The sequence below is a fragment of the Trematomus bernacchii genome, unplaced genomic scaffold, assembly GCF_902827165.1.
Source record: "Trematomus bernacchii unplaced genomic scaffold, fTreBer1.1, whole genome shotgun sequence".
Lineage (NCBI taxonomy): Eukaryota > Metazoa > Chordata > Actinopteri > Perciformes > Nototheniidae > Trematomus > Trematomus bernacchii.
The window spans coordinates 156909-183314 of record NW_022987728.1 but is presented as its reverse complement, the minus strand read 5'-3'; the positions used below and the strand labels follow the sequence as shown (position 1 = coordinate 183314).

Sequence of the window (26406 nt, the reverse complement as noted above, 5' to 3'; positions counted from 1 at the left end):
GGCATGGCTAAAATGCATGATCTGTTTGGTATTTTGAAAAAGAAAACGTATAAATATACCGTATATAGGTATGGCCCTACAATATATTATTCAAATATAGCATGATAGGTCCACTTTAAGAGATAAAATAACTCAATTGTATAGTCATTTCGGAAGCTGTAAATTAGTTTTATTACTGATATGCAGTGGCGGACTGGCCATCGGGACGTTCTGGACGAATCCCGATGGGCCGGTACTGAAGTGGGCCGGTCGGGTAAGTCACCAGCACCCCCGTTGACAATTTACTAGCGGTATTTACTTGCGGTACCGAGGTGGGCCGGTCGAGAGTCCCGGGCTGATTTTTAGTCCCAGTCCGCTCCTGCTGATATGTTGTTTGTCATTGCTATAAACGTGCTAGACAGTATATTAGAGACACACACATTACTTCTGGATGTTTGTTTTCGTAATTGTAGTTGTTTTATGAGTCCAAATGGGTTTCTGACAACATATGTCATTCAAATGCTCAACTTTTAACTGTGATATCTTGTTTCAACAGTTACTTTATCACTTTATTCTTAAATGTTGTATTATTATTATTTTAATTCGTATTCTATTTTATCTTTATTTTCTACCTTGTGTGAATCCTGATTTTCACTCTGACCCTGTCACTGCTATAAACGCCTACATATACGATAAATAAAGTTCCATCTTATCTTATCTAGAGATTCTTTGATCAATCTTTTGCATTAACGACCAGACATTTGGTTTGGAGGTCATTATAACCGCCATTGGAGATTGACGGTCTGCTGGCACTGATAACTATTGACTGATGTATATTAACATAAGTAACCTTTAGATTTGAACCAAGCATACATTAAGCTGCTGTGTATAAAAATGTCCAATATATAAATGGAGGTTGTCATCTTTTTCCCATGACACCCACTCTTATTTCCTTTTAATACACTACGCCACTTTTTCCATTCTGCAACTTCCTCTTGTCCAACCACTACTGAATAAACATACATTTCTTTGGGGTTAAATGCAATGACTTATCCAGGAAAGAAGGCTAAGAAGACATCCTTATTTGCAACCACAGTAGAACTTGTCTCACAGGAAACCTAGAGCTACACAGCAGGGGTTTTGTTGCCAACCCAAATCCTGTGGAAACAGCGTCTTCAACATTTGTTTGGACTTCTGTTGGGGTGCCATTAAAAACTCATCCAACATGTACAGTAAGTTCTCCAGTTTGATCCGAAAGCCAGACATTCCTGCGTATCCCATGATATTCACTAATTCCCTTTACACACACTTCCGATACCATATGAGAGCCAGATTCAACTCAACCCCCTGCAAAGCCCTGCGAGCTTTAAACAAAGATAGTCAGGTATACATGTGCCTTTTTCTGTGTCTGAATGATCCATTATGCGTTTAGGATTATTACCAGTTGGGAAAACTGCTGCTGGAGAGAATTAACGTACAAAGCTAAATGACAGCAGTTGACTTGACATTAGGGCTGTGCGATTATGGCAAAAATCATAATCACGATTATTTTGGTCAATAATTGATATCACGATTATTAAAAACGATTATCCATTTACTTTGAAAACATCCATATATTGAAAAGAAAATTTGAACAGTATGTTTTTAACAGTTGATTACCCTGAACTTTAAGTATAATTCAACTGAAAAACCAATAATAATTTTTTTTTTTTTTTTTTTTTTTATAAAAATAATAATCGTTTTATTCGATTACATTGTTTTCGTAATCGTTGCAAGCCAAAATCGTAATCGAGATTAAAATACGATTAATTGCACAGCCCTACTTGACATCACTCAAAGTTGACGTTCACTGACTTGACACTTGACTTGGACAAATAAGCAGTTGAGATTTACTGAAACTCAAACTTGATTTAGTCTTGTGTTGACTGACTTAAAACGGCTCGTAATTTACTTGAACTCGACTTGACATACTTGCGTCTTGACTTGGACATGAGTTAATATTTGACAACATTTGAACTTGACTCCGACTTGTCTTGTTTATCTTGAGATTTAAGAAGATTTGACAATGATTCAGTCTTGTCTTAATTGATTTGACACACAACTAAGGTCAAACCAGACTTTCCTCAATTTACGTAGGACTCTTACTTGATATTGACTTGTTCCAATCTACGTGAAATTTAACACGTTTTGAACTTGAAATCGACTTGTTTTGTTTGATTTGACACTTGACTAGTCTCCAAACATGACTAGACAGGGACACTCTTGAGTACACTTGTAGGCTTTAAACTTCACAAGACACATTCTTTACCGGGACTTGTTTCATTTGACTTTGGACAAATTCAGATAAGCATCCACAATGAAAAGGATGCACTTCTGTATCTGGTAGGTGAAGTTTTACTTATCTGTGTAAAAAAAAAGGTTTCCAAAGCCTTTGTCATGGCTCCATAAAGTCTGTGGCTCTTACGTAGGACTCTTACTTGATATTGACTTGTATCAATCTACGTGAAATTTAACACGTTTTGAACTTGAAATGGACTTGTTTTGTTTGATTTGACACTTGACTAGTCTCCAAACATGACTTGAAAGGGACACTCTTGAGTACACTTGTAGGCTTTAAACTTCACAAGACACATTCTTGACCAGGACTTGTTTCATTTGACTTTGGACTAGACTTGGATTTGTCTGATTTGACTTCAGACTTGAATTGAACTAGTCTGGATTGACTTGAGTTTGAGACAGGACTTGAACCTAGATTGTAACTGTTTCAATTAACTTGACAGGGACTTGGTTCTGTTGACTTGGACTTGAGAACAGCTCTTAAAACTGAGCCAAAATCTAGATGGGTACAACAACAGAGGTCAATAAAGAGATGTGTTCCCACCGACAGTCCTCGAAAAGAGTCTTTGGTTAGGATTCTCAAACTAAAAGTACATTGTAAGAAAAAACAATAATATCGGGCTATTCTAGGTATTTCTGAGAAACATTTGGAGGTGCAATTTTAGGAGAGGAATGCGGATCCTGGCACCGCGAGGGAAAGGAAAAAGGACCATTTCTGAGTATTATTGTTTATGATAAAGCGGGAGCTCTGGAACCATTTCCAAAATAAACACTCTAGTTTCCTGGTCCTTGCTCTTTGAGAGGGATTTCAATCTGAGCCCAATGATTGTTCGACAACGTCCTTAAATTATTCCCTGAGAAAGTTTATGTTAAGCCTGTGCATGTGTGTGTGTGTGTGTGTGTGTTTATGACTGTATGTGTGTGTGTGGTAATATGTGTGGGAACTGTCCAAACTCCACTAGACAAAATACCATTATCGAATCCAACCACCTCCTCTTTTCACGAAGTTTAGCTTTCAGAGATTGATGGGCCGGGAGAATCAAAACAAACTATGGGACGCCAGAGAGAGATGGAGAATGTATGATAACGACTAAAAAAATGCTGACTAATGTGCAACTTAAGAACATAGAAAAGCTACTGTAAGGGTCTGTAGCCTTGCAGGGGAGAGGGGGGAACGTTCTTCCAAAACCACAAAACCACAAAACCAATCGCTGTTTTTCCACAGCAGTGCCTGAGGGGGGGTCGGCCATCATGTAACCCACCAATTTGGGGATTTACAGTTAGAGGAACAACATCTTCTACATGGAAACAAAGCTGTGCTGTTGAAAATCTGATATATCGATGCTGTTTTTGCTACGAACAAGCAGTTATTGATATTTTTGTACTGTTTTAATGGTAGGTCAACACTTGTTCTACCATCGAAATGTGCAGAGGTTTTATTTAATAACCTTTGCAATAAGAAAGGACATGTATTGATCCCATTGAGAATGATTTGCAGACCAAAAGATATTCATCCAGGTAAGATATTAATGGTCTTAAAACCTATTGTTTCCACGCTTCAATGCGTAAAAACTGCATTTAGAAATATGGAGTCTTTGAAATACTGTAGCAAAAAAGATCAACAAATACAGTTTAATGAAATTGTGTTTCTTCAGAAATGTAAAAACCGACAACATTTTGGACAAATTCAGAGCTTCAGCGTCATTAATGGGGAATAATTTCTTTATAGTTTCTCTAACAAGTAGTTTGGAGTATATTAATGTCCCATTAAATGAAAAATTCTCATCAGAAGTTCAGTGCAGTGCCATTAAATGCAGACAAGCATCAACCATGAAAAGGATGCACTTCGGTATCTGGTAGGTGAAGTTGTACTTATGTTGAAGACTTAAGTCAAACATTTACTGCTAAAAAGTATTTCTTGATGGGGAGAGTGTAAAGCCTTTGTGATGGCTCCATAACGTCTGTGGCGCTTTTCTTTATTGGACACAGGAAACATCCCAAAGTACTGCTGTCCCTTTGAGGAACCAAGGCCATTATCAAAGTTGTTAATACAACAATCCACAGAAATCCCCCCCCCTTTCCTGTTTCTTACTCTGCAACCCAGTGGGCTACCTGTCTCTGCGAGGGCCGAATAGAGAGGCGAAGTCCCGCCCTTCTACTTCCGACCCATGGGACCTTATTTCGGAAAAAGTATGTATTGAAGTCAATGGAGAGAGAAAACTTGTCGTTCGATCCCGTTTGAATTGTGCCACGAATTACACATATGATGTTTGTCAATCTTAAAAAATCATTTCCATGTCAAAAAAGTCACAGTTTGTCGTAAAACTGTTGAAATATAAGACTATGAAAAATACGCAACTAGAAAGACTACAAATCCCAGAATCCCGGTCCCGCATGCTGGCTCTTAGGAACCGACTAACTCCCCTTGTGTGTATGTACAGCTCTCAACATGCCCAGACTTGTAGTGATTTTCACCTCTTTTAATACTTTCCGCCTCATTCTGAAAGAAAGAAGTGAAATGTGCCAACGTGACGGCCGTCTTGGTGTGTGCTGCGAGACGGGAGATGGAGTTCATTGAGCGGTTTCACACAAAAAAAAGTGTTACTTCACAGTTTTACGACACATTTTTATTTTTTTGACTTGTAAAATTATCTTTTAAATTGACTAACATCATATGTGTAATTCGTGGCACAATTCAAACGGGATCGAAAGATAATATTTCTCTCTCCATTGACTTCAATGGAATTTTGAATTTTCCGAAATAAGGTCCCATGGAGGTCCCCCGGAAAGGGAGGGACTTCGCCTCTCTATATGAATCACATGAATTTATGCAATTTTTGAAATGGCAGAAAGGGAGGAAACAGCCTGTCCTTGACGTAGAAAAACCCTAACCACAAACCACAAACCAGGAAATCCAATCAGGTTTAAAGACATGGGAAGAGTCTATTAATAAACGTATTCTCAGGGTTTTTCGTTTGAACTTAAACTGATAAAGTTGATACGCCAAAAAAGACTGTAATGGTGCTTGAAACAGGAGAAACAGAAGAGGCAAAAAACGGACACAAATGACAAGAAAGAAAGCAGTCAAAGTCTGAGAAATTATGTATTCTCCGTGTTGCAGCTCTGAATGAGCCTCTATGAAAGGATCTGCTGGAATGTCCCACTTAATGGTCAGAAACTGCAACAGCTGACTGATACCGCAAAGGTCAACACGCATAATCTGAGTCACACACACACACACACACACAGTCTCAATACAGCACAGAACGAATGGCAGACAGGCAGCCAGACAAATAGATTTGGACTCAGTCACACAGATAAGGACAGAAAACTGTAAAAACATGACTTCCAGGGCAGAGGAAAGACTCGGGAACAATGTGGGGATTATTCAAAGTGTGTAAGTAAGATGAGGAAAAGTGTGTGTTTGATTTGTGAAAGGCAGCATGTGTACAACAAACCCTAACGGAGAAGATGGCGAACTGTGCGCCAAAAGACAAAGATGCAAACTTCAGATTGTCTGTCATGTAAGAAAATACTAAATTGATGTGGAGCTTCAGCAAAAACCTACCTGACTTCGTATGTGCTGTCAAACTGATACCAGCATCACTGATAACCCTAACCCTTAAAGAGGTGATCGTCTGCATGAAAACACGCTAATACAGTGACACAGACTTATCTGAAATGCTTGGTTTTCCGAGAATAAATAACTTCTTCTTGCGCTTTTTAAGTCTGCTGAGGTGAGAGAATCAGGTGGTGAAAGACTCGGAACAAGGCAGGGATTATTCAAAGTGTGTAAGAGTTTGATTTGTGAAATTTGTGTGCACGACAAACCCTACCGGAGAAGATAGAAGCATGACGAACTCCAAAAGACAAAGATGCAAACTTCTGATACAAGACAATAAAGTTACACTAGAGATGATATCAATACTACATTGATGTGAAGCTTCAGCAAAGACCTACCTGACTTCGTATGTGCTGTCAAACCGATCCAAGTTCACGTCCTAGCATCACTGAGGTGATCGTCTGCACAATAACACGGACTAATCTAAATCCTTAGTTTTTCAGAGAGTAAATCGCTTCTTCTTAAGTCTGTTGAGGTGAGAGAATCAGGTGGACATCTGAGAGTCTGTATGTAAAGTGTCCGGGAGCTGATGTCCATCTGAAGAAGTGAAGCCGATAACAACTTCTGACCAAGAGGGAAAAACCAAGCTACGATGCTCACATCCCCTCTCCCTCCTCTTCCTCTCTTCCTCCTCCCTCGATCCTCTCGCTGGAAGACAAAACATGGCTATTGCTCGATCCTGCACTCTCCACATTTCTCTCTCTCTCTCCCTCTCTCTCTCTCTCTCTCTCTCTCTCCCTCTCTCTCTCTCGCCCCCTCTCAGGCAGGATGTGTGATTCAGTGGGAGAGGAAGTATTGTTCAGGGCAGATAAAGTGGTGCACGGCTGCTAAAATAATACCCAGAGTTCCTCACTGTTATTGTTTGACGGGAGGGAAAAATGCAGAGGTACTTCCTCCTTGTGTGTGTGTGTGTGTGTGTGTGTGTGTGTGTGTGTGTGTGTGTGTGTGTGTGTGTGTGTGTGTGTGTGTGTGTGTGTGTGTTAGCGTGTGTTTGCAGAGCATGAAAAAGAGATCGAAGTAGCAAAGAAAGCAGAGACAAGGGGGCTTTTTTCACGATGGCCGAGACATGAGAGAAACAAAGTGTGGTGAAAGAAGGGGAATGTCGGAGATGAGAGGGGGGGGGGGGGGGGGGGTCTAAAGTCTGAGGAATCATTTTAGACATAAAGCAATAACTGGAGGTGATGGATGAACAGGAGAGGACACTTTTATCACTCTCCTTATCGCTGGGATGTATTTATTTAGGCGTGTTACAGGAATGTTATTAAAGGAATTATAGCGTTGACTATTACGACTGCTGATAAGGACCATTGTTTTCTGGGCAATGAAAACTTATCGCAGGAATTAAATACGACACAAGTCCCGCAACCTTTTGTATTAGACATTTTACAACTTTCCTGATATGGCCTGTCAGCTTAAAAGAAAAATTATAATAAAATCATATATTAATTTCACCCAAATGTCACGAATTTGTACGCAGCTTTGATTTTTTTTTAATAAAAAACCACCAAAAAACACAGTGCTTTATTTTTGTGCGTCTTAAAAACTAGCCAAAACAAGAAATAACAACAATGGGTTATAACTCTGGTATTTGCTTATTTTTTCATTTAATTTACTCCATAACACGTGGAAAAGGTGAACAAATCCAAATTATGTAACACTGAGAAGAGCAGCAAATCGTCTCAGTTATTTTTTGCCGGACACACGACTGAAACTGTAAACAACTGTCAACTGATTCCTTGTTTACTTAAAGTGGACCTATCATGCTATATTTGAATAATATAGTGTAGGACCATACCTATATAAGGCATATTTATACTTTTTTTTTTTCAAAATACCAAACAGATCATGCATTTTAGCCATGCCTCATTTCGCTCAATTTGAACTTTTTTACCCCTGTTTTTGCAAGGGCAGATTCAGTGAGAACAGCACCACCTACAGGCCTGGCATATGTACTACAGCGTCTCCAGCGCTTTCGAACGGCAATGGCCGTGGCTGTCTCCTCCTGATTGGTGGAGTTGGCCCAATAGCCGTAGCGCCACCGTCCTGACGTCAGGACAGTGTTCAAATCTGGATCAGTTTTTATCAGATCCGTTGCAGCCCCTTTTTTAGAGATTTGGGTATGGAGGAAAATAGAGAGGGTTGTGTTTTCTGACACTTGGTGAGTTCCCTGGAACACCGGGGACACATATTCATGTAGAAAAGACGTACAAAAGTGCATTTTGCATGATAGGTCCCCTTTAAATAATAACTTCAACAACTGGCCTGCCAACCTCTAAAGAAGTTTTAGTAAGAAATTGTACTTTCTAACTTGTGTGAAAGTACCCGTTCTTACCAAATATACATATAGTAGTTTTGCTTTTACCTTGTAATCCTGCCACATGCATAAAAAAAATCACGAAGTACTTAATTAGCTGCAGTGATGGAGATTGAACTGTAGCTGCTTCACATTAAATTAAACCTTTTCACTATCTTTGGTGAAAGCTATGAATGGTAATAAACAATCATTTACGCAGCTTAGCATTCAGTGTTGGAGTATGACCACCTCGTGGATTTTATGTTGATTATCCACAGCTGACATAGTGTCCATGCGAGTCTTTATCCTCTCCTGAGCAGACTTGAACCTCTCAGAGCAAACATGGGGAGGTGTGAGCATTAACTCTGTTGAAGTTTAACCAACCTCACAACACTTAATAACCCAAGACCCTCAGCGGGCTTCAAAGGATTTCCTGGAGACTTGTATCTCCTGCAGACTCCACCGAGATCTGTGTGTGTGTGTGAGAGAATGTGTGTGAGAGAGTTATATACATGCATGTGAGCAAATTCCTTACATTCCCTGTGTTTCCTTCAGAAGGGTGAAAGGGTTAACTATGCTAGAAAGCCTAAACAACCTCACCCCCCCCTCTCCCCTGTCCCTTTGTCTTCGCCTGCAATCAGTCCCTATTTGTTTGCTTTATGTGTGTGTGTGTGTGTGTGTGTGTGTGTGTGTGTGTGTGTGTGTGTGTGTTTGCAATCAGACCCCAGTTTGTTTGCCTACCTTTTAGACCTTCATCACCCTTGATTATGGATTTTTGCATGACCCACACACACTTGTAGACATGCCTTTGTGCATACACACACACCTGTAGACTCTCACACACACACACACATACCCGGTAATCAGTACAGTGAGACTAGGCTCATACCAGCGGTCGATGGCAGGAAGGGTGAAGTCCACTTGAGCATCTGCAGCACAATGCGCTGTTTGTTACTGCTGTGTGTGTGTGTGTGTGTGTGTGTGTGTGTGTGTGTGTGTGTGTGTGTGTGTGTGTCTAATCAGTGCTCGTCCTCTAGGTATTTCATCCAAGAAAATCAAGAAAAGAGGTTTTTTTTGAAGCAATGTTCCAAAAGACTTGAAAATGAGATAATGTCCCATCAGTCGAGTGAAGTGGAAGAGACAGCATGAATATATTTCTTCATTAACTGATTACTGCCGTTTTATAAGGAATGTTTTTGACGTGTTTTTGGCAGTAAATTGTACGATAAAAGTGCTCGATAGAAGTCATTTCAAGTGTTAACCACAGCAGGAAGTCAGTGTCAGCTGATGTTTCAGTTAAAAAGCAAACAACAACGTGAGGCGTCATTAAAATAAACGGATTAAGCTGTGACGAGTTCCTCTGCATCACCGACTGACCACATGTGTTTATCTCGCAGTCGTGAAGTAACGACAACTAATGAATACTTCCTGTTTCAATAAAGACGTTCTGCTTTGGTTCAGCAGACCTCTCCGGATAATAATGATATGTTTGAGTGCATGATTTGGTCTTTGCTCAGCGTAGATGTTTGTGGTCAAAACACTTTTGTTTTACGGTTACCTCACTTGCGGTAAACAAGGTCAAAGTTGAAATCATTTGAACAGCAAAGTCAGTGTGGAGCCGTTTTACAGCTATCATGTGAACATAGTCCATCTTCTTCTGGCTCCACCGATTTGCTCGTTAAATCGTAATCTCATTTTGAATTTGAGTTGCACCAAAAAAACTAAAACTATTCTCTCGTGATTTATAAACCGTCACTCGGTCCAAATCCAACTTTATCACGTCTCTTTATAAGACAAAATCAAAGCATGTGGGGTCTGGTGACGTGTGATGAGAATTGAAAAGTGTCTACAGGCGATTTATAGACTAAATAATCAATAACGAGCGAGATCACAGGGTTAAATGGAATATCCTCTCCTAATGTTCCTCTTCCATGACACAGAAACATCTTTTTAACATGTGTGTGTGTCCAAGTTGGCCTCCAGGAATTTAGGTTTGACTGAGACGACCACTCAGGGTGTGTGTGCGTGTGTGTGTGTGTGTGTGTGTGTGTAGTCCAGTGTCATGTATCACGGAGTCGCAGTTTAATGAGCCAGTTAATAAAATCCAGGCCAGAGGAGACAGATAAACTGTAGCAGACCACACGCAGAGAGGACAGAAAGGCTGACTCACACTCGCCACACACACACACACACACACACACACACACACACACACACACACACACACACACACACACACACACACACACACACACACACACACACACACACACACACACACACACACACACACACACACACACACACACACACACACACACACACACACACACACACACACACACACACACACACACACACACACACACACACACACACACACACACACACACACACACACACACACACACGACTGATTAATTTCTGGTCTAAGAAGGTCAGAAATTAACAAATAAAGACCAACAGAAGTCCCACAGCCAAGGCACTTCTAGATCGAACATGTTTTTATGGTTCACGTTGACAAAAGACACAGACAAGATGGACATTTTTTCTCAGAACCTTTTCTTTTAAACCACTATTTCTGCTCATCCTGCTAAAACACACACATTTTCGTTTTGCGTCACAACCAAAATCATCTACAGTCGCATGACCCTAATCAAACCCAGAATGCTTTATATATAACAATATATATCTATAAATATGTGTGTGTGTGTGTATGTGTGTGTGTGTGTGTGTGTGTGTGTGTGTGTGAGGAAGAGGTATTGAGGAATGCCAGGCATGTGTATTGTTCAGGTCGGGAAGGAGTGATGGGGGGGGGGCATTGTGTTTCATGGTTCTTGGCACCGCAGACCTCAGTCTCCAGGGACCCTGTGGTACAAAAATTCAAACAACGGGATGTGTGTGTGTGTGTGTGTGTGTGTGTGTGTGTGTGTGTGTGTGTGTGTGTGTGTGTGTGTGTGTGTGTGTGTGTGTGTATTTTGCCAATCAATCCGTCTGCGGTTAGGATCCCAAACAATCATATGAATGTGTGTGTGTGTGTGTGTGTGTGTGTGCGTGCGTGTGTGTGTGTGTGTGTGTGCATTTTGTCTGAAACAAGTAAGACAAACAAAACTCGGCGTGTTCACAGAGGATGAACTCGTCCAGGAAACAAATGTTTCAAATGAACAAGAACAAACAAACTGTGAAATGGAGCAGCGACAGTGAAACAGAGAGAGAGGAGAATATATCAGAATAAATAACATACAGCTTAGTTTGGGCTGCATATTAAAATGAGACAAACACCCAGACATGATGGGAACAGATCTTGTTTATGTTTGAAAAATGTCAAAACTCGGGCTGATTCGATATCATAACAAAACCGTATTCTGTGTAGCTGATTTGGAGGAACATCCAAAACAAATATCAACAACAAAGGGAACATTTGTTTGGATGTTGCAGCGATTTTCATGTTTTAGAGAATTGCATTACGTTTTTGGACGAAAGCTTTTCTCATTTGCAGCACATTTTGGATTTGAATGTGAAATCAAAGTATCTTATCGTTGAAAAGTACAATATTTCCCAATGTCACACTTCTGTACTTGTAATAAAAGTACATCAAATGGGAGTACTCAACTCAATTGCTTTGTACTTAAGTATTTACAATAGGAATTTACTTTGGTACTAACTTTAAAAGCAAGCAGTCTTATGCTGCGTTCACGCAAGTTTCACCGCGGCTTGCAGTTTGTTTTATCGCGTCATTCAAAACAGACATACCGTTGACGCGCCGCGCCGTTGACGGACAGTTGAGGTTGTTTACACTTCCATGCAAGATCGTTTTGGTTATTTCTGTCCTTGACTATGGAGGACATAACAACTATTGCTGCTTTGTACCTTCTGTGGAAGTCCTACAAACGTAGCAACAAACACCGTCGTGTCTGAGTTCTTATTCTCCTCAAAGCCACCTCCTTTTTGTTGCGGTCCCGGTAGATATACGTCATTGTATCGTAAATCTCCGGGAACCCACAACGATCATCTCTTCCATCTTTACAACTGATCGACAGAGGGACGTCAGAGGGACGTCAGAGGGAATCCCAACGCTGATTGGCTTTCGCGAGAACGCGTCACGTGAATTTGACTCAGCCCCCTTCAATAGCCTCAATCACGTGATTCGCGCCGCGTCCACCGCTTCATGCGCGCCGTCGGAGCGAAATCCGCATCTCTGCATTGACTTTACATGTAATCGCGCCGCCCGCAAAAATCGCATCGCGTCCGGTGTGAACGCAGTAGGGGTGCTCGATTATGGCAAAATTCATAATCACGATTATTTTGGTCAATAATTGATATCACGATTATTAAATACGATTATTCATTGACTTTGAAAACATCCATTTATTGAACTTTAAAACAAATAATAATTTGAACAGTATATTTTTAACTGTTGATTACCCTGAACGTATAATTCAACTGAAAAACCAATACAAAGATTAATTAAATAAATTATGCATTTAAATAAATAATATCAAAATAATAAATACCAATAAACAAGATCAACAAATATTTTGGAGCGCACTTCCCCAAGCTACTAAACATATATAAATATGAGAAATAAAAATAAATTAGACTAAAATTAATTAGATCAAATATGTTGCACTGTCACAACCTAGCAAAGCTAAATAATCGTTTTTTTCGATTATGTTGTTTTCGTAATTGTGGCAGGCCAAAATCGTAATTGCTATTAAAATACGATTAATTGCACAGCCCTAGAACGCAGCATTAAAATAACTGTGCCATAAGGACTTTAAAAAATCATATTTAACCCAAAAAGAAGTACTAATCTACCCAGAATCTGGTGCCAGCTTTCTATCAATGTTTAATATTTTGTGTTAAGGACACATATTGGTCAGAACCAAGAAAGCATGGAGATGATTTTGGGACTTTTGTGATAAACAACTTGCGTATCTAACAGGACATTTGATTCCACAAATGTATCAACTATTTTCGTCTCAATGTCACAATAAATAAACGATAAATCAACAAGCAGTTAGTGTTGGCGCTGTTTGTCTAACCCGTCACAACATGTCTCTAAATCTTTGCTTTCTAACTTTACTATATAAATAAATGTTTAGTCAGTGAGCAGCGGAGATAAAAGCGTGAGCTCAGATGAAAGAGCTGTGTCATAAAGGTCCTGTTTACCCTGACAAAACATCCACATGATACCAGCCCCTCTCATTTTCATTTTCATTTCCTTATGTTCACCGTGCCACGTAAATCTCTGCTGATCTGTAATCTGACGGACTTTCTTTACAAACTCTTGTTCTGATCTGCTTCTGAGTCTGAGTCCCTTTCCAAAGTGGGATTGCTACCGTTTGTAGAAAGTGACTCAAAAAGATTGAGATCATAAAAATAAAGCTGCACTAAAGGATGTGGTTGGCCGGTACGTGCCGTAGTGGGTGCTTGTGTGTCTCTCTCTCTTTCCCCCTGATTGTCTCCAGGTGCAGCCTCTCCCTCAGGTGCAGCCTCTCCCTCAGGTGCAGCCTCTCCCTCAGGTGCAGCCTCTCCCTCAGGTGCTCCCAATGCCCAATCAGGGCCCTCCGTAAAGGACCTGAGGAAGGCTGCAGTCGCTCTCTCGTTCTCCTCTGGTTGCATGTGTGTAGCACGGTGTCTGTGTCTCTGTCTGTGTGTCTGTGTGTCTGTGTCTCTGTCTGTGTGTCTGTGTCTCTGTCTCTCTGTGTGAGGCCTAGTTTAACGTGGGTGTTGTTCATTGTTAGGAGATTTGTACCTTGTTTAATTTAGTAACTTTCTGTTAGAAGAAAGTTGTTCTAGTTTATCTTAGTGTACTTTGCAAGTTGGCTGGTGAGCCCTTTTTCTTTGATTAATTAAAAGACCATCTTGTGGCTTCACAAACCGGTTTCCTCTCCTTTTTTCTCTTGCCCGGTTGTTTTGTATTTTGTTACTTCCCTTTGGTTCCCCTAGTCCAGTAGGGAACGTAACAAATGGGGTCTCGTCCGGGATCTTTGAGACAAGGAGTGAGTATTTGATTGTTTGTTGTGTAGTGCTGATATTGTCTTTAGTGGCGAGTAGTAGTGGTGTATATATACAAGGATTTTCCTCACTATCTGCACACATTTAGAGGCTGGTTTCTGTACAAACATAACACGTTGTAAATGTCACATTCACAGCTCCACTGCACATTTTTTAGTATTAAATTACGTATTTTGCCTCTTTATAGCATAATTACATGCTTTCATATCATTTCCTTTTAGTCATATGGGAGTTTAATTCTCTACATACATGTATATATTTTGTTAACGGCAGTGTGGGTCAGCAGGCTTGTTAAAATACCTATAAAGCATCACTGCTTGTATGGAAAACACGGACGTAACCCTCCACGTAACTTATGAGTAGGCTATCTGCACACATTTAGAGTGGCTGAAAATGACTGATTTAGTGCACATTTTTAGACCTAAATCCATCAAAAGGGTGTCATTTTGAGTAATTTCCTTAATACCGCACATTGCCTTTCTCCTTGAAACACTTTAAACGCAAGGAGACATAAAACTGGCACAACCAGACAAAGACAAATACACATGTTATCATAAGTTATATTAGTGATCGTGACAGATGGACCTGACACCATTTTAGCACTTTCCCAATGTTGTCTTGTGTCTAAATCCTTTCTCATTAAATAATTTAGGAGGTTTAGTGACCTTGATATATTTGTGTTCGGTATAATAAATGTACTAAACAAGATTACCTGAGTTAGGTGCAGACTTTTGCTCCTCTATGCTAGTATTTAAACTCAAGTCTAATAAGCCGAAATCACAAATCTGGAGAACGATGTTCCATCAGCGCTTCAAGGAACGGTTTTAATGCAGAGTTAGATAAGGGAAATAATACAACTCTCGTGTCTGGATAGTTAACATGAAGCTGGAGCAAGCAGCCAGTTAGCTTAGCTTAGCATAAAGACTGGAAACAGAGGGGAAAACTAGCCTGGTTTTGTCCTAAGGAAAAGAAAATCAATCAACGAGCGACTCTAAAGCTCGCTGATTAACACAACTTATCTTGTTTGTGTTAAAACTATAATGCACACCGCATACACCTGCATGCAAAGAGACATTTCCTGTTCCATTAGTGGCTGTAAAAAAATACTGAAAGCTGCGTCTATTCACACAAATTAAGCCCAAGCTGGACAGGAAGTACAGCGAGGGGAAACAGGAAATGATGCTCAAGCTGAGGAATGTCCTCCTGCCTCTTCCATGGCTGTCCACTGACACACACACACACACACACACACACACACACACACACACACACACACACACACACACACACACACACACACACACACACACACACACACACACACACACACACACACACACACACACACACACACACACACACACACACACACACACACACACACACACACACACACACACACACACACACACACACACACACACACACACACACACACACACACACACACACACACACACCACTTCAGGGGACATTACATTGACTTGCATGCATTTCCTGGAGACTTATCCTAGCCTTAACCAACACATGCCTAACCCTAACCAAGTCTTCACCCTAAAAGTAATGAGTCCCCACACGTGACTAAACACATTTAGGTCCCCACAAGGATAGTAATACTAGGACACACACACACACACACCATTTGGATCTAACAAAAGGTCGGGGAAAACAGGAAGTAGTATAGAAGAAACATTTCCAGGTCAAGCTAACAAAACATCCCCAAACATTCTTTCCCTTCCAGAAATATATTGGAAAAATCTTCACTTAAAAAAACACCCCGTAAAGATGTACAGAGACGAAAATACCTTCGCTGTTTCATTAAAAGAGGGTGGAGGTCACGTACTTATCGCAGTTCAGCAAAACAAATATGCTTCTAAGTTACTTATGCAATATCTAAAGAGTAGAAAGGGAACAGTGCATACAGTAAAGTGACGTTATTTGGTTTCTGTACAAAAATAACACGTTGTAAATGTCACATTCACAGCTCCACTGCACATTCTTTTGTATTAAATCACGTATTTTGCCTCATTTTATAGCATAATTACATCCTTTCATATCATCATAATTTCCCTTTAGTCATATGGGAGTTTAATTCTCTACATACATCACTTTTATTGCTCCATAACATACTTTTCTACAAGTATTTTGTCGATACTGCGGTTTTCTTGTTTGCATGTTTTACGATTGAGGGTGTCTTAATTCGAAGGGAAATAAATCCCAAGTCAGCCGGCTTGTTAAAATACCCATAAAGCATCACTGCTTGTATGGAAAACACGGACGTAACCCTCCACGTCACTTATGAGTAGGCTAGTAAATTCCTGCGGTTCACCAAATGTAGCTTTCAGACGTGCCCTTCGTTTGAGTAAACAATGCACATTGAATATATTTGTATTTAAAGAATGAAAAATGAAGTGAAGGATGCTGGGAAAACTAAGACACTTAGGTCGACGACAGTTTGTTACATTGTTTCATTTTTCAGAAGGTTCGGTTTGCGTTCACACGGGCAAAACTCAAACGGACTATAAACTTTAAACACAAGTCATGTGCACGGAAATGCTGTTCAACAATTGGTCAGACATTAAGGGGGTGAAAACGCAAATCCTGGCAATTTCTACCGGAGCCTCCGCCATGGAGCATCGACAGGTTATTTTCATGCTGCTGTTAATATGGAGAGCATATCAATGGACTCTAGCAACGGCGCTAGGGATGTCCCGATCACCTTTTTTTGCTCCCGATCCGATTCCGATCATTTGATTTTGACAATCTGCCGATACCGATTTTTCCCGATCCGATATTTATGCAATGCATTAAGAGAAAAAAAAGGAAAAAAGCATTCAAGTTGTCCCTTAAACCCCACGTTCTCCACCACAGATAACGGCTGGTCATCCAACGCGATGAATTCAGCTACTGTATCTTGGCTGTTATGTTTTTGGCCTTTCCACTGTTCTGGGGCAGTTTCTCTTTCCTTTTAAAAGTCTCTGAAAGTGTCGGTTGTTTCAGTGCCGTTACCTGAGTGGCCGCTGTGTACTCGTCGTGTTGTTGTTGGTGTTTGTATTAGATTGGTCGTGTTGAACGTAGCTCTGTTCTTTCCACCACGCGGAACCTCCGCCTTGCAAACATTGCATCTGGCTGTTACACTGCCTTCGCTTTCAATTTTATAATACTTCCAAACTCCTGACATTTTCTCTGTCCCGACTCCCGAGGCACCAGCTGAACGTAGCCTCTTGTTAGCTTACTGCTACTATTAGACACTGCGCCCACTCTGTTGCCAGATTTGAGAGAAATAAGCAACCAGGTCTATGAAAACAAGCCCAAAAGAAGCAACACATACATGATGTTGTGTAATTTTAAACCAAAACTAAGGCCTCAGGATGACTTTAAGACGTGAACATGGTCATTTTTGTTTTGTAACATTAAATAAAATAATAAAAATATTTTATAAAAAAAAAAAAAAAAAAAATTCCGATCCCCGATTCTTTTCTCCCGATTCCGATCTTTTGAAAATCACGTGATCGGCTCCGATCCCCGATCACGTGATCGGATCATCTCTAAACGGCGCATATGATTATATAATCAGACAACGTGCGATAAAAAACATTATAACACATATAGCCTAATGAGAGACGTTCTGCAGTCAGGAGGGGCGTTTCACCGACGGCAGGTGTTCTTACTTTTATGTATTTTAGTTTGATAATTGTTTTTACTTTACACGACACTGTTCAACACTTCATTCTGCTTCACTCTTTCGCTAACGATTTTGAAGACATCCGCGTTGTTGTGAAGTGTAAATAATACGCTTCCTATGTTTTGGTGCGGACCAGCGATGAACCGCTCCAGAGTTCACTAGCAAGCGTTCCGAGATCACCTCTTTTAAGCTGCTTTTACACGGGAACGTTTGCGTTTATGCACAGTATGCGCTTTCAAAAAAGTCTTCCGTTCACATGCATTCGTTTCATTTAACGTGTCTGTTCAAACGAGACCGCTGGAAACGCTGTAGTACATATGCCGGGACTGTAAGTGGCGCTGTAACTTCCGCCACAAAATACACCAAAAGCAGCGAAGAACCCCCCGGAGCAGCCCCGCAGCAATGTTGCCATGGCTACCCTTCTGTTTATGCCCCGTGGTGGATTTAGCAACATGTAGTAGTTAATGTAATTATCCATGTCCACTTGTTGCTGATGGTTGTGGTAGAGGAGCTGTAGATGTTGCACTAACATCTGTAGCATGGTCAGTAGCAGTAGCACTAGCAGTAGCTACTGGCCATGCTACAGCAGTGAGCAGCAGTGAGCAGCAGTGAGCAGGAGAGCTGGGGCTATCGTTATTTTTTCAGGAAATATTCGTATAGAGGCGATTACACGGACTCGTTTGACCCCCCAGAGCGTTTCGTTTGCAAATCTATCCACCTTGGGACCCGTTATCGTTTGTGGGGTCCGTTTGTTACGGCCTCGTGTAAATAATAGGGCTATACGCACGCGAAACTATGCAGATACAAGCCGGTTCGTTCTCGTGTAAATGTGGCCTTAGGCAGACCAGAGTCCGGTTGTTTAGTTCACTTCAGAGGTCTCGGACTGCATTCACACCGACCCAAACGAACCGCACCAAGCGGCTAAACGCACCAGGGTTCGATTCAACCGGACTATACGAGGCTGGTGTGAATGCGACCTTAAAGTAAATGCCAGAGCATGAAAAGGTTTGGACAAGAGTTGAAGAAAAAGGAGTCAAAAGCTTTTCATTTCAACTCCTTATTAACGTAATGGAAAGCTGTCAAACACAATACTCCCGTTTATAAATCCAAAAAAAGACTTCATATCAAAGCGCACAAAAGCCCCATTTTCCAATGTTAAAGTCGTGCAAATCGCCGTCGCTCCACGCCAACTGCACATTTCCTTCCTTACATCATATATCATTAAATCCTCCATGAGCTCCTTCAAATAAAAACAAAAAAGCCCAATTTATTCACAAATGCTCTTTTACTGTACAAGGGGAACCCAAGTGAGTCATTTCCTGATGTTTCCAAGACAAGCACATGTAGCCGAGTCTCCATCTGAGTTCAGGTTAAGTGACTTTTAATTGAGCTTAGAATAACACAGGAGGCACACACAGGCACTTCTCACACTTACTAAAACACATGAACTCGTGTGCACGCACATGTACAAACATATTAGGGGGAGAGACTACAGCTTGGCAGACATGTCGACATCTGGTTGGCAGGCGGACGTCTTTTTTGAGACCAGGTGGGGAAGAAAGAGGGCACCGAAGGATAGGAGCAGGGCTAAGAGAACCAACATCCAATAATATGCAATATAATGGTCTATCGGAGCCATTTGAAGGCTCTTTGGTTTTGCTTACCTGAAGCCAAGCAAAAACAAAAAGATAGGTAAAAGAAAACAACCATAATCGCTGTTTTCGCGAAACAAGTGGATTTATCCAAAATGTCCTCAATTTAAGCGCAGAAATGACCCTTTTTTGTTTTTATGTAAAACGTTATGAAATGTGTTTGAAGCTAACTGGTAAATAAACAATTTGCTGTTCTCACGTAACAAGTGGATATTTCCTAAAATATTCTTTTTCAAGGTGTAACAAGGACACTTTTAGATGTTTAAAAAAACATGAAGATGGACCGGAAATGTATGAAATGTGTTTGTTATTAGCTCACAAACGTACACAATCATGTTTAAAAGGCTACACTTCCTTCACTCTTGTGTTTACCGTTTGTTTCGTTGCACGTAAGTGGCCAAAACTCAACTGACGTAAGACAAAAATCATCAAAAACATCCACACACACACAGACGCAGAAGTTATTCAAAAGGGCATCGCCTGCAGGTGGAACAAATGTCTAAACTGTGGCGGCTAATAGTTTCATTTCCTGTTGCTGCAAATCAAGCCAAACTCTCCTGCTGCTGTTACTTGACTGTGTAGGACTGGAAGTGCATGGATAACAATGAGGGTCTGTTGTTTTTGACATCATAAGGATGTGTTTGGCTTAACTGTCTTGATTACAACGTAAGTCTAGCTCAACTTGTTTGCCTGCTGAGATGTTGTTTTATGAATGAATGACAAAAAAAGGCACTTTTATTTTGTGGTAATGCTGTTTCTAATAAAAAATCCTTTTGGTGAGTTTTTTTTTAAGCCAATTCGCTCATTTCAGCCTCCGTCAAACACACCAGGTCGTGTTTTTTCTGCACTATTAACAAAGAATAACCCACAAAGTCAGGACAGAAACATCCATTCACATGCCATCACTGCACCAACAGTCCCCTTGTGTTATTAAAGAGGTGGTAACAAGTGTTGGCTTCTGACTAAAGGGCCCTTTCCCACTGTTACAACTACACAAGAGCCAAGGGTGCAAAGTGTGCATTTCATCACCCCTCAGCGACCTGTGTGTGTGTGTGTGTGTGTGTGTGTGTGTGTGTGTTTCCATGTTCCTACAGTAATGACCGTAGGCTGGCAGAGGCTGCGACGTGATTGGCAGGGGTCAAAGTACAACGTTGTTCCGCCCAAAAAACTGCAGCCGTGATTGGCTATTAGTGTCAGTCACCTGTCAATCAAAGTGAGTTTAATTCACATGTGGGTTGGCAGTGGTAAGAGGGGTCCTGCCAAAATAAAAACACCAGCTCTACACGGGCATACAGAGAGTGACACACACACACACACACACACACACACACACACACACACAACTTGTATTACTTGTATTAAGTGCTTAATAAAGAAAATCTGTTATAAAAGTGGTGTTTTCAGTCTCTCTTAGAATCCATTCATTGCTTAAGTATGTCTTTTAAAGCAAATAGAAAACAATTATTCTGACAAAATAATCTGTATATTGATTAAAAAAACATAATAATTTTGTCCGAATTTAAAACTGTTACTTTAAAATGTGGAGAACACATGGACACACACACACACTGGAGTGGGAAAACCCCAGAGAGCCAGACATGCAGCACATACCAGACATGCAGCACATACACACACACACCCCCCCACACACACACACACACCACACACACACACACACACCACACACACACACACACACACACACACACACACACACACACACACACACACACACCACACACACACACACCACACACACACACACACACACACACACACACACACACACACACACACACACACACACACACACACACACACACACAACACACACACACACACACACACACACACACACACACACACACACACACACACACACACACACACACACACACACACACACACACACACACACACACACACACACACACACACACACACACACAGGAATTAACTGGGTGGCATGCTCTTGACCAGATGCATTCCTTAAGCAATCTATGTGTGTCCATCTACGAGTCAGTGTGTATGAACCTGTGTGTGTGTGTGTGTGTGTGTGTGTGTGTGTGTGTGTGTGTGTGTGTGTGTGTCTAACAGCATTAGACAGGGTGCAGAAACAGGAGCAGAAAGCGCTCTGACTGCTGAATGTGCTTTGAAGACAGAAGAAGGCGTGTTGCTGCCAAACAGCTGTCTGAAACCAAAACCCTTCTCCCAACAGTAAGATCTACACACCAGCTTCAAATCTGAGTCCAGTTATAACTTCATGAAAGTATCAACATCAGAGAAGCTGAGAGAACTAACAAAATATATTGTTTTCTTTCCTTGCAAAGTAAAACAGAGCTTCAAACTGCAGACCCTTTTTGAGCATGTGCTGCATTTCCACCTTCATCCACTAAGTGGCAACAACACAAGGGAGGAGAAGGGTCGAGAATAAATGATAGTTAATTCAGATTATTAAGACGTAATTAAACAGAACAGTGTGTAAACAGACACAAGGAACTGTCCCACTTAACATCAGGCGGCTGCAAATGAACATTAAAGCTTCTCCTATTCTTATATGAAATGGATCAAATGAAGGTGGTCTTAAAGTGAAAAGAGACACTTGAGTATGCAAGTTTTTTTAAGTCATGTTCAGCGGTTTGATTGCTCCCACCTTTACTGAGGTTTATGAGCTTTTCTTAACGAAAAAAGACTCCGATAAGCGCCTACATTTACATTTGCATACATTGAATGGCAATAAATATGTGTACTGCAGATGCTAACAATCAAGACTATTACTAAGTATTTGCACCCTTAAATTGTGCCAAATGTTCAAAATGAAATACTTTTCAGGTTTCCAAAAGTCATTAGCTTCATGTTATTGTAATACAAATAAAAAGGATCCTGTGTGAGGGTTTTCTAACCTTATTACTTAGTTGAATACTCTATTCTGATTGGTCAATTCAGAACACGTGACACGTTGTTAATCCAGAACAGACAGACCGCTGTCAAGCACTCATGGGCGTCATTTCCACTGGGGACAGGGGGGACATGTCCCCCCCACTTTTCAAAATCCCATTTGTGTCCCCCCCACTTTTTAAATGTGTTTATTTATTTTTACGCAAGCGGTCATCGTCACGGAGGAACGTCTGTGTGTGTGTGGCACGAGCGCATCTTGTGAGAGAGAGATAGAAAGAGAGAGAGAGAGAGGGGGTTGTTGTTAGCATTTGGTGCTAGCTCGGAGCTAACGGAGATTAGTAGCTGTTTCAACAATAAGGAGAGGGAGAGCTCTCTCCTGTCGGACTTTGAGAGACTGAGAGAGAGACAGACAAATATATAGAGAGAGAGAGACAGAGAGACAGAGAGAGAGACTGAGAGAGAGACTGAGAAATAGAGAGAGAGACAGAGAGAGAGACTGAGAGACTGAGAGAGAGACTGAGAGAGAGACTGAGAGAGTTACGTGGGTTGTTGTTAGCATCTGGTGCTAGCCCGGAGCTAACGGAGATTAGAAGCTGTTTCAACAATAAGGAGAGGGAGAGCTCTCTCCTGTCGTAAAACAGGTTCACATGGATAGGATACTAGATAAGTGTGCACACTCATTATATACACTACACATTTTTCTTGGATTTGTTAACACTATAGTCCCTAATATATTTGTAGAAAGGCAGGAAATGGAATTAAATCGAGAATGTTTCATTGCGGAGGACCCCCTGTTTTGTGTCCCCCCCACTTCTCAAACCAAAGTTACACCCTTGCAAGCACTTATTGATGGTTGTAAGGACGCTCACATCTGCACAAAGAAGTCCGTTCGATTTAACTGTATACAGTTTGGCTGAAAAGCAAACTGCATGCTTCGCGTCAGGATCCTGATCAGCCTGTCGGGTGTTCTTTTACCCATAATCATTGATCATCTTGTTGACTCCTTTGATACAAAATGCTTCTCCTGATGATTTCTAACACAAACACGATCCCAGACTTCCCCTCCTACCGACTCTATCTGCTTCCCTTCTGACACCCTGAAGGTCAAAGGTCACTTCCTTCCTTGATACGTGTTTGCATGACAGCCCAGCAGATTCCTTAGGACCAGGAAAAGTCACTTCCTTCTCTTTCCTAACTCACCTTCCTTCCTGATTCAACGCCAAGACATTTTGAGTATCGGTCAGAAGAGGAAATAACGCTCAAATATTCACTTTGAAGTCATGAGGAGAAAACAGGATTGCGTGCAGGTATCTCATGTTCGTGTCAACAATGTTTTAAAGGTCACCTATTATGCAAAATCCACTTCTTCATGTCTCTTCTACATCAACATGTGTCCCCTCTTCTTCATGTCTCTTCTACATCAACATGTGTCCCCTCTTCTTCATGTCTCTTCTACATCAACATGTGTCCCCTCTTCTTCATGTCTCTTCTACATCAACATGTGTCCCATCTTCTTCATGTCTCTTCTACATCAACATGTGTCCCCTCTTCTTCATGTCTCTTCTACATCAACACATGTCCCCTCTTCTTCATGTCTCTTCTACATCAACACGTGTCCCCTCTTCTTCATGTCTCTTCTACATCAACACGTGTCCCCTCTTCTTCATGTCTCTTCTACATCAACACGTGTCCCCTCTTCTTCATGTCTCTTCTACATCAACACGTGTCCCCTCTTCTTCATGTCTCTTCTACATCAACACGTGTCCCCTCTTCTTCATGTCTCTTCTACATCAACACGTGTCCCCTCTTCTTCATGTCTCTTCTACATCAACACGTGTCCCCTCTTCTTCATGTCTCTTCTACATCAACATGTGTCCCCTCTTCTTCATGTCTCTTCTACATCAACATGTGTCCCCTCTTCTCCATGTCTCTTCTACATCAACATGTGTCCCCTCTTCTTCATGTCTCTTCTACATCAACATGTGTCCCCTCTTCTTCATGTCTCTTCTACATCAACATGTGTCCCCTCTTCTTCATGTCTCTTCTACATCAACATGTGTCCCCTCTTCTTCATGTCTCTTCTACATCAACATGTGTCCCCTCTTCTTCATGTCTCTTCTACATCAACATGTGTCCCCTCTTCTTCATGTCTCTTCTACATCAACACGTGTCCCCTCTTCTTCATGTCTCTTCTACATCAACATGTGTCCCCTCTTCTCCATGTCTCTTCTACATCAACATGTGTCCCCTCTTCTTCATGTCTCCTCTTCATCAACATGTGTCCCCTCTGTGGAAAGAGACTCTGAAAGTTTCAGGAACAAAGATTCTCTCTCTTTTTGTCCTGATCCATTTTTATAAAAACCTGTCTGAAAATGAGCTGATCAGATTTTGGCCACTTTATGATGTCATAACGATGTGTTGTCTTGTGTAACCATTAGCCAATCACCAACCAAGGTAACCCCCCCCCCCCACCTTATCACCTGAATCTCCTCCTAGAGCACCATTGAGTTCTTTCTAACCAAATATCTCTCAGAGGGGCATGGGGAGGGGCTCCTTATTTTCATCTAAAGTAACAGACAGAGAATCAGCTCTTTTGAAACAGGGCTGAAACAGAGGGGATTATGGGTAATGCTGCAATGACCTGTTTGGTGTTTCAGCCAATCAGAGACATGTTTTGTATATATCTGAGACCTGTAATATATTGATGAAAAACAGTATAATAGGGATTGTTCCGGAGTGTTCACCTCCTGACTGCGAGCTTCAGGATGCGGTACGACCCCTTGATGAGGATCAATGCTTCCTGTCGGCTGCCGTAGAGAGCGGATCCATTAATGTTGATCAGCTCGTCGCCAACCTTCAGCTTCTCGCACAGCGCCACCTTCCCTCCATCCTCGATCTGCACACAGAGGATTAGATAAGACACATTAATTACATGTCATTTAGCTGATGCAGTTATTAAAAAGCGACGTAAATCAATACCATAGACCAGCGGTTCCCAACCCGTGGGCCGCCGCCAAATAATTTGCAAAAAAAATTATGATTTGTGTGGAAACATTTCATTATTAAGATTTTTTTCCTTTCTCTTTCTCGATCCTCCTTAGCAACGGTCATTACAGTCCTTGACAACGGTCTGTTCTACTGGATTAACAACGTGTCACATGTTCTGAATTGACCAATCAGAACTTTATTCAGCCTCCGTATTGTTTATGGTTGCATGAAAAAAAATGTGATTCTTAAGTGGGCCCTGAGTTGCAAAATGTTGGAAACCGCTGCTATAGACACACTTGCGGGAGCAATTTTGGGTCAATTATCTTACGGAGGGCTGAACAATTAATCCAAATGTCATCCAAAGCACAAAAGGGACTAGTCCAATATTCATATTGAAGGCTAATATGTGTTTAAATACCATTTTGAATGACGTATGATGATTAAATATACTTCTCAATGGTAATGTGAATTGTGGTGCAAAATGCAAATGTGATATCAGTCACAATAATCTGACTTTGTCATTTTTTGAAAGTCGTACTGCCCAAACTTGCCCAAAAGACACTGGAATATGTTTACTGCAGAGTGGGAATTGAACCATTGACCCTATTTTTGCACACAAAAAGAATAAAGAAATAAAAAGAGAGAAAGTTGGAAGTCAAACAGAAGCACATTCAGTGTAAAAAAAAGTCCCTGGACGATACTTCTGCCAAGCCGAATCCTTTAAAAACACGTTTTTGGAGACATTTTTTATTAGACTGTCTCTGTCCCCATGGTAACAGCGCCCTAACGAGCATCTCCAAAACAGCCGGGACCAAACATCCCACAGACAGACATCACATTCCTGTGTAATGGACTCGGTGTCAGAGGGTCACGAAGTGGTGAAGGCTGTGTTTTAAAGCATTGCTGGGATGTTTCACAGCGTTCTGAGGGT

General features: G+C 41.1%; 1 protein-coding gene across 1 annotated transcript in view; it reads right to left on the bottom strand.

Moving 5' to 3' along the window:
• The window catches only part of shroom4 (shroom family member 4), a 65381-nt gene that overhangs the window by 24241 nt on the left and 14734 nt on the right, over window positions 1-26406 (bottom strand). The window contains exon 2 of the mRNA XM_034145530.1: window positions 25232-25383. Coding sequence (XP_034001421.1) covers window positions 25232-25383 — 152 coding nt within the window. The remainder of the gene's footprint in view (window positions 1-25231; window positions 25384-26406) is intronic.